General features: G+C 39.3%; 1 protein-coding gene across 2 annotated transcripts; it reads left to right on the plus strand.

The window, feature by feature from the left end:
* Positions 1 to 2,935: 2,935 nt before the first annotated feature.
* LOC145434513 (uncharacterized) lies at positions 2,936 to 7,932 on the plus strand. 2 transcript variants are annotated; one of them, XM_080311869.1, is made up of 11 exons: positions 2,947 to 3,724; positions 3,867 to 4,075; positions 4,136 to 4,189; positions 4,311 to 4,427; positions 4,488 to 4,541; positions 4,607 to 4,672; positions 4,870 to 5,070; positions 5,279 to 5,449; positions 5,528 to 5,618; positions 5,971 to 6,027; positions 6,265 to 7,932. In XM_080311869.1, the coding sequence occupies exons 7-11, from the start codon at positions 5,034 to 5,036 to the stop codon at positions 6,323 to 6,325; spliced, it is 417 nt and encodes a 138-aa protein (XP_080167995.1). In that variant the 5' UTR covers positions 2,947 to 3,724; positions 3,867 to 4,075; positions 4,136 to 4,189; positions 4,311 to 4,427; positions 4,488 to 4,541; positions 4,607 to 4,672; positions 4,870 to 5,033; the 3' UTR covers positions 6,326 to 7,932. The 2 variants fall into 2 exon arrangements, with proteins under 2 accessions (XP_080167994.1, XP_080167995.1); XM_080311868.1 differs by lacking the exon at positions 6,265 to 7,932 and having other exon boundaries at positions 2,936 to 3,724; positions 5,971 to 6,224.
* Positions 7,933 to 9,577: the final 1,645 nt, after the last annotated feature.

Below are 9,577 nucleotides of genomic sequence, written 5' to 3' on the forward strand. Positions count from 1 at the left end.
CAATTTTGAGGGGTGATCATGACTTCTGAAATGTGGTATTTCCACTAAACTTATAACTTCTGCACTACATGTTTTGTATGCTGCGATACGGCCAATCAATGTTTCAAGGCTTCCACAGTGGAAAATAGTATCGAAACTATAATTATCGTTGATAAATTAACATCAATGGCGAGCAGCGTATAATTTCAGTACTCGAAAAAAATCGTATTTTACTACTCGACTTGAGTCATCAGATTGGAGTACTCGAATCATTGTGCCCAGCCCTAGTTACGATTTGGTACAGCAGACCGAGATAGCTGTGAAGGTAAACCGGTCCTAGTAACTGTATAAGTTGGTTATAATTGTCGGATTGACAGATTGGGCTTAAATTTATACAAGTGTTAATTAAGACTCGAAAATGAAATACATTCGTTCGCTATTTCTTGTCTTCATTATTTTTGGCGTTATTAACGTTGAGACGGCGAGGCTGAGACGCGGCATATTATTTGCAATATATTTTTTGAAAAGATTGCTTGAACATGAATCTATGTAAAAATTTGATGCGGTCTACTGAGGGGGGCGGCATTTTAAGCGAGAGCCAGGGGCGGCAGCACATGCTGCTACGCCAGTGGTGGACAGGCGGGGTTTTCACTCAAATGCTGACCGATTGACGAAGCATATGCTTGGTAATCGTCATAGCAGTCTGTTTTGGCAGCCAATTTGCCATGACGTGCAAGCTCCGTGCGAGTATTTGCGCATGTTTTTGACCGAATCAATTTTGGGATATGCTGCTTAATACGCTCAAAATATCTTTGAGATGTACTGTACGTCCTACATACCTACTATCACAATCACAGTGGCACTTGTATTGGTAAACAACATCACTTGCATTAAAGGCAGGAAGTGCATCTTTTCGAGAGTTGGGCAACAAGGGTTTCGTTGTGTACACCACATGGTTGTTTACGCTGTAATAACAACGGTGAACAGCCAATTTAATGAGTTTTTCAAAACGGTTAGACAAGTTACCTAGCCAAGGTAAGTGTAAAAATGCCGGGCTTTTTTCTGGTCCGTATTTGGGAGCTATATCCGATTTTTTCAAAACCCTAGAGATGGAGCATTTTAATATGTGGTCTGGATAGCCATTTTTGGACAGAATCAAGTGGATATCATCCAATTCGCGTGACAGTTTTTCCGGTGAACAGATGCGCAGGCCCGATTGACAAGAGCTGAAATAAGGTTTAATTTACGCCGCTTCAGGCAAAATGAATCCCAACGGATATAATGACCAGTGAAGGTAGGTTTTCTGTACACCGACGTTTAAAACGTTTGTCCTGATCTCTCTACTAAGACGTCTAAAAAGGGAAGGGCAGCATCAGTTTCCTTTTCCACGGTAAATTGTAGAGCTGGATGGAGACAGTTCAATTTTTCGAAGAAATTATTACACTCTCGCTCATTTTTAAAGGCAACAAAGGCGTCATCGACATATCTAAAATAGAGGAGAGGTTTTGCGACGTTTTCAAACAATTTCTTTTCATGGTATCCCACGAATATATCGGCCAAACCAGGTCCCAACGGTGAACCCATTGCAATACCATTACATTGGCGGAACATCGTGTCATTGAAGCTGAATTCAACGCAACTAGTAGCAGTTAGCAACAATTCGAGAAATATATCACGTGGTAATTTCGGAGGTTCAAGCGGATCGGCACAACATAATTTAGCTAAATGGCTCAACACCGTCATTGAACCAGTTCGACTTTTGTATACGCATCACCGTCTTCGCGACTCGTTCACGTTTGTAGAAGAACTAAAGCGCGCTAAATTAAATCCGTCCAATGTATTTCTTAGCTCATTTGATGTGAAAAGTCTTTTTACCAACGTACCACTGTCGAAAACTTTCGAAATCTGCGCAGACGCGCTTTATGATGGCACGCTTGAACCTCCGAAATTACCACGTTCAGTTCATCCAATCGGTTCAAGTGATATATATAGCCTGCGTGTTAAAGGCCTAATTGCTGAAGCGGTGACGATGTCGAGGGTTTCATTCTTACCATGTCGTAGGCTATGTGTCGACTATTTCGTGTGCAAATCGTCCGTGCTATATGATTTTCGAAAATATCAAGACAGGTTGCGATCGAATTATATAACTTTTGGGAAAAAACATAATTTTGTTTTTTCTAAATGGCATTTGTTTAAAACAACCGTTTGTTTTAAATGCAACCCTAAGTATAGAAGATTTCAAATATGTCTGTCATGTTTATGCGGAACAAAACGAATCTGTATTCGCGAGGAGCATTGGTTTGATATATTGCATTTATTTGGAATAGGTGCCCCTGCATATAGGCTACTTGTCATCGGATCATCAATAACTAGATAATAATTTTGATTTCGTCAAGACCAAGAATTATATGACTTAGTGATATGTGACAATGCAGCAGGTCGATAACTAGTCCACTGAACTGTTGCTTCAATGAGCGTGAGCACGGTGCGCAACATCATGTAACATCATTTGAATGATACAACCAGTGTTGGGCAGATTCGATTCCACTTTTTCACATGACTTGACTTGACTGGAGTAGGGTTTCAATACATCCTTCTTTATGAGGATTGGTCCTCATTTTTCAGGAAATTGGAAATGTCCTGCGAGGACACCTATATGTCCTTATTTTTGACAATTCATATTCCTTTACAGCTTTTAGAACTTAAGTAATGGACAGGGTCAGCTGATAATCGGCAAAAACGACGCGAAATAGGTGGTGAGGACGATCGAGTGTCGATTCAGGGTGCTGACCCTTTTTTAGTAAACATCACAGAAGTAGCTTAAAAAGTGGTTAATTCGGGAGTCGAGTTATAGTGATGACTAGGGCGATTTTTTGACATGCCAAAAAAGTCAAGATTAGGTCAAAATTGTAGCGTTAGGTCAAAATTTTGTCAAATATTTTTACAAAGTTAAATGCGCACATACCCGACACTTCATATTCCATTATACACAGACGCGTGTCGCGTTGGGATACAGCCGGCACGCTTTTTCGCCGAGTGACGTAGGGCATTTTTTCCCTGCACGAACATCAGTTCGCCCGCCGCGCACGTGTGATCACTGATGCCGCCAGACAACAGCGCGAGGTCCTGCAATGGCGGTTTGTAATCGTAGTTGAGGGTGCGGTGTTAGTTGAGTTCGCGGATTAATCGCGGTTTACTGATGTTCAAGCAAGAACATAGCTATAGCGGAGTGCCGAAAACTGAACTTTGCATGCTAATTTATAATTATGCTTCGTATAAAAACATAGTTCAGGCATACGGTTACTTGATAGACCGTAGTTTTCTGTCGGTCATATCGTCAGCCGTAGGTACATGCGTGATTTCTCGAGTATAGTATTCATCTGTTCCTTATTAATTAATGGCATGTGCAAGTATGCTTCCTTATCCACAATGACATGTCTGACGATCACCAATCAGTGTTCCTTGTTAACATGTCAAAAATATTAGTGTTTGGTAGAATGCAGATTTCTATTGATCATGAGGTCGTGGCATGCACACAGCAAATCGTGGACTCCAAGGGTTCATTAATTTTCTACTCTATTGAAGCAGCTGCAGTTCAGTATGCCTAAATGTCGAAAAAGACACCGATTACTGTAGCTTACAGTAGGACATGGACTGCTGCGACCAGGTTATTCAAGCATGCAGGCTTGAACTAACAAAAACGATGAAATTTTACAGTTTGAAGATATTAATAGACCAGTATCAAGTAAGTGTTTAATTTTATTCAGTTCTGGATTTGAATTTCATGAATAACATGGTATTGGCATCATAATGTTTGTGTGATGTCAATTTTCGAATCAAGCTCTTTTCTCATGCCTGCTTTAATACATGAATTACTTTATCAACAGATGGCCGTAACAGTACAATGTTGGATCAATTTAAGGATGTCACTCCATTGCATGCAGAAACGGCTGTTATTGCCACTCTTTCTGATTCAACTCCCTATGAGAGCTCGGACACGGAAGACCGCCCAACAATTATGTTATCTGATGTTTCATTGTGTCTGCCTCAACTTCGAAGCAAACTTCGCAGTTCCTATCCAAGAAAAAGCGGGGAGGTCTGTTTAATTACAATCTGAAAAATAATTCGATACGTGACTATGTATTTCTTCCTTTAGTCACCTCAACACAACGACGTCCTGAGAGGCACCACGTAAAGACGATTTTGGAAGGTTTGTTAAACATTTTGTACTCCTGAGATGTTGCTTGCTTTGTAAAATTATTATATATTTATTATCAATTGTTTATCCATTTCCATAGTGTTAGTTTCACTCCAACTTGTATTTTCTGCAGATATTGATGATTCTGACAATGAAGTAGTTCCTGCTGATACTTAAATTCATTCTCAACCATTGTCTGCCTCAACTTCGAAGCGAACTTCGCAGTTCCTATCCAAGAAAAAGCCGGCAGGTCTGTTGAATTACAAGTTGAAAAATAATTCGATATGTGACTATGTATTTCTTTCAATAGTCACCTCAACACCAAGTCGTCTCGAGAGGCACCAAGTAGAGACAACTTAGGAAGGTTTGTTCAACATTTTTTTCTCCTGAGATGTTAACTTGCTATCAATTATTATTTATTTATTTAAGGTTGCTCTTCGTTCGAAATGTCTACCGACAGTGTATTCCACAGGCGAAACGGCTATTCGGATGACGGTACGTTCTGAGATTCATATTTTTATAGGAAGTATGGCATTTGATTCACTTTTACATATTACGCTTCCCAGAACTCAAATTTATATTATAAGGGGTCGAGCTTTGAGACATTCATGGGCATGTCGTTACACAATAATTGATGATTTTAATGTACGTTTGTCAAATGTGCGGTATAGATGACTTTTAATTTTATTTAGAAATCATGAAGAAAATCTTGATTTGTGTGCGAAAGTAGATGAAAATCAAGCGTATCTCGTTCGACAAGATGTTGGAAAACGTATGCAATGGCAGTCAAGCACGCAGAATTTCAAGTATTTAATCAAGAAACCTGCAACTAGTGTGGATGAATTAAAAGGCATAGATGCGAAACTTCAGCAGGGGGAGCAAAATATGCCGCAGTAAGTAGTTGTTATAATTACCAAACCCATTAATTTTCGATATACAATTGCGAACATTTTTCCCAGCTGATCAAGTTAAATGACTCTCGGTGTAGTTTTTCATTCACTGTAAAAATACTGTTACAACTAGAATTGGTCGGGATATAATTTGACAGAGTGCTGTTGACACCTGTTTTTATGATTTTTACTGGATTTCTTGGTTTTCCAGATATCGTATATTTGTCGGTAGTTGGTGGACAAACTGTGACCGCTACAATTCGAGGCGTGTTGGACAAAATTGCAACCAAGTTTCTACTTGCTCAGTATTCCAAAGACGGACAAAAAGGAAAGCATAAGCATCGCTTCAAATACCATGAAATGATCTGTAGCCTTCTGATATGTGAGTATTGAAGTTAGAGCAACGCTCCCAGACAGTACAAGGTCTAATTAACTTAGCTCCAACCCTATCTTCTTGTAGCTATATGCAGAAAGACCCACAGCAAAGTAACGGAGAAAGAGAAACGCACATCGGTGAAGTCTTCAAGCCCTACCCTCATTATCTCAAGAAGGTACAGTTTGCTGTTGGTTAATCATTCTGATATCCCTCTGCTATAAAAAAATCAGTCATAGGTGCTGGTGCATTAAATTACAATTATTGTTATGATGCGCATTCATGTTGGTGTCATATCTTATTTAGTAACAATCATCATTTTCTAGTGTGCCTTGCTTTGTATTTATACCCTGTGTTCTGTGATCTACTCTCCTTTGTTTATATGCCCTCTGGATAGTAATTGCATGGTGCTTGCTAGTCTAAAGTAATTCTGCTGAACAGGATTAAATACATTGGATTCTTATTACAAGTTCTTCGTATAGGTTTACTGTCCTACCATGACCTAGAATATAACAATGAACTTCTTGCAGCAATCATCAAGACCACAGGATGGACGCACTACTAGTGAAGAATTCGCCGTGGATGAGGTATGCATTTTTCAAACTTGGTTTTAATGGGACACGTGAAATCATCCAGATTGAAATAGTGGGAAATTTAACACTGTTGATCCCGCAACACCATTTCTTACATATTCTCAGCATGGGATTCTGTTTTGTTTTTGTTTAGCTGTTCCAACACAGCTCTTGTACATTAAATTGATGTGATATAGTGCTAGCTTATTGTCATCTATTTCTGACTTACCCACTGTGACTTCTTGATTTCAGGAATGATAAATGGTGTGCTTTGATGAGCTGCTGCCCATTTGAGAAGAAAGAGGTGGACTAGTGAGCTTGAAAGTTACGTTTAATAGTCTCAAAGAAGACGTCATACAGTTCTTGCAGCCAAGTGCCACCTTATAAGGTGAACAGCGGACATCCAGGCACCATGTACTGGTGTAATTGCCTGCATTTAACCAAGAATGACATTCCTGCCTGATTTCGCTGACATCGGCTACGCAGTTTTGCATTTCTTTATTTGTCAGTATCGTAGGGTTACCATATGTCCTCTTTGAAAGAGGATTTGTCCTTTTTTAAAGTGTCCTAGCAGGACGCCCAAATGTCATTGTCCACGTTTTGAAAATTTTGCGTAGATGTATGTTAAATTTAACTGCGATAAAGCAAGCTCAAGTACCGGTTAGGTGGGTCTTACAGGAGTTGTGCCAGAAAAACGACCTTTTGTTTTAGTCATCTAAATGAATATTCATAGAAAGTGTGTAATTTGGAAGTTGAGTCGGAAAGATGACCTTCTTACAGTCAACAAACTACAAACTCGCAAAATGTTTACCAGTTTTACCGGATGTTACTGCTGTATTGTAAGGCCGGAAATTTTTATTAAGTGTCCTCTTTTCAGATTCCCAAAATATGGTAACCCTACAGTATCGTAAATTGGCTCACGGAAAGTGTTTGAAGATTTTACTTGTGATGGTGCTAACACCGGCTACGCAGTTTCTTCATTTTTTATGTATCAATATCCTGCCATTAGCTTGCTGCCAAGTGTTTCTTCAAGTATCCCTGCTTCTCCATTACTAATGTCCTGTCTGTCTAGACACATCTAGGTAAAATCCAACAATAATTGCTAGTCAAATTTATCGTAGCTCTGCTGTCTAAGGGGGTAAAGCGTTGCTGCAAAAGCAGAACTAGCAATATCCAAGGCATGTTAAATTTACTTGGTACTTAAAACTAGTAGTTAAAAAAAATGAAGGCATTGAAAGTAATTGAGCTGGTAGTTCGAAAACTTCGATTCAGACCAGGTGTCGCATTCTTTTAGCAGTTGTTAAGTGGTAGCCACTTTTGAAATTGTTGCTTTCGTGTTAGTGACTAATATGATGCTACGTCGATTTTCCGATAATATATAAATTCAGTTGCTGACATTATTGTTATACTGATTAAATTGTGACAAGTCATTGTGAGAACGACAACCATATTTCACAAAACTAATTTTAACATACAAAATCCGAAATGAAAAAGTCAGTATAGTTTTCCTAATAGTACGTGAAGTAGAAGTGGTATATAACATCACCCCTAGAGTAAGTAGTGCAAGTAGCCAAACCTGAGTACTAAAATCAACGGTACTTAGTTTAACACCTCTGGTTAATATGAAAGTGTGTCTGATATTTGAATTATTGACGTCGTAGTATATTGCTATGTTGGTTATACCTTGATATGTTAGTCCTGTGATTTTTGTTTGATTGCATGTATTCTGTAATATTATTTATACCTCTGAGCTCAGTACCTCAATGATACAAAATTGCAATATTGGTGTTGGAATATTTTGCACAATGCTTGCCTTCCACTCTTTGCACCATTTATGACTGTGCGCCATTTATGACTGTGTGTAGAACTGGGCCTAACGACTTGTTATCTTTTATTGGCAATAAACTCATTGTTCCTGAAGTATTGTGACTCGGTATTATTGCATTAAGAGCTAGTTTGAAAGGCAGCATTTAGCAACTTGGTCAGGACCAACGTGGTTAAAGTTGTCGTTTCAATTATGCCATCAGAAACGTCAGCTCATCGCTACCTATTGTTCACAGAATGTCGCAATGGTAACGTGGGCGCCAAACGTTCAACGTTCCATAGTTAACGTAATCGTAACGTGACAGGCGCGTGATCTTGTTTGCGGGGAACGCTTTTGAAACCTGCCTTTCGTTTGTATCGTAGATTTCGCACTGTCGGTGAACTTACCACTTGACATTTTACAGCTTGTAGCCTACTTAATAGGCTTACCGTTGTAGATGGCCAATTGTCTGCTTATTGTGCATTAATAAACATTCAAATGAAACAAATAGGTTGACATGGTGGTATGCTAAACGTTCCGCAATATCCCAACTGAAGTAAGATTGCATGGGCATTGCATGGTTCTTATATCACGAAGCGCATGATGAAAAATTGTAATGTAGACACCATTGCCAGTATGAAGCACCACGGTATGTCACCAGCAGTGTACGCATAACTTCAGTGTTGGCAGCCAACAACTGCTGCTGTTAAACGTTCTTTCTTCATTCTTGGCAAGCTACTTAGTAAGGACAGAAACTTTTTTACCCCAGAATGTAGAAAAGTATCTTTCGTTGTAATATAAATTGTTTAAATTATTTCTACCATAATACGTGATGTAACAACTGGAGTTCTTTACAGGGGCGGATTCCGTTGAAATAAAGTTTTTTCAAGAAAAAATTTACCAGTTTTTGTGGCAAAAAAAAATTTCAGGCCACTTTGCAAGACCGATTCGACTTGACTGGACTCAATGTTGAAAAACATTGATTGACTCTCAAATCGAAGCGAAGTGGATTCGATTTCGTCTTTTGAGTGCATTGTTTTCGACGCGCAATGTGCCCTGACCAATCAGTCATTCATTTTGCGACTCTGACTCCATCGTAATGTCTCGAATAAATTGATTGTTACAGATAGAGCTTACGTTGGCTGTTAGTAATCTGTATATGTTCTATAAAATCATCTATAGCACCATATATCTTATCTATCGACTGCTTAGTGCTTCAAAAGATTGACTTGAATTGACTCGAGTCAAAATTGTTCATTCTTAGAACACCGGGAGGAGCACCAGTAAAGTCGTAAATTTATAGTAACCTGCAAAGAATAGTAACAATCAAGAAGTATTATAGTCGAAAGAAGTTTTGTCTGCAATCCTGTAAACCAGTGGTTCTCAACCTTTTTTTGACGCGCCGCCCTTTATGATAGTGAAAAATTTCGCGCCCCCCTTATCGTCATATCAGAAAATCCAACTGGGATGCTAGCAACCCCAACAGATTGTTTGGTGGTACGGTCGGTTATGAATGTTGATGAGAGAATAAAAAATATGAAATTGGATCTATAGAGAGAAACACGTCCGCATTGGAGGCAAATCGCGCTGAGCGCGAAAAATGTTTTCAGATGACCGCTTCTTCGCGCCCCCTTCAGATGTTTCACGCCCCCCCCAAGGGGAGCGCGCCCCCAGGTTGAGAACCCCTGCTGTAAACTGTTAGGCAGATGTTAAAGTAGTCTGCAGTTGTATCTACTTGAGTATCTATTATTGCAACAGGCA

Source organism: Botryllus schlosseri, chromosome 2, assembly GCF_051294905.1.
Source record: "Botryllus schlosseri isolate E-star chromosome 2, Bs_hap1, whole genome shotgun sequence".
In the NCBI taxonomy this organism is placed as follows: Eukaryota; Metazoa; Chordata; class Ascidiacea; order Stolidobranchia; family Styelidae; genus Botryllus; species Botryllus schlosseri.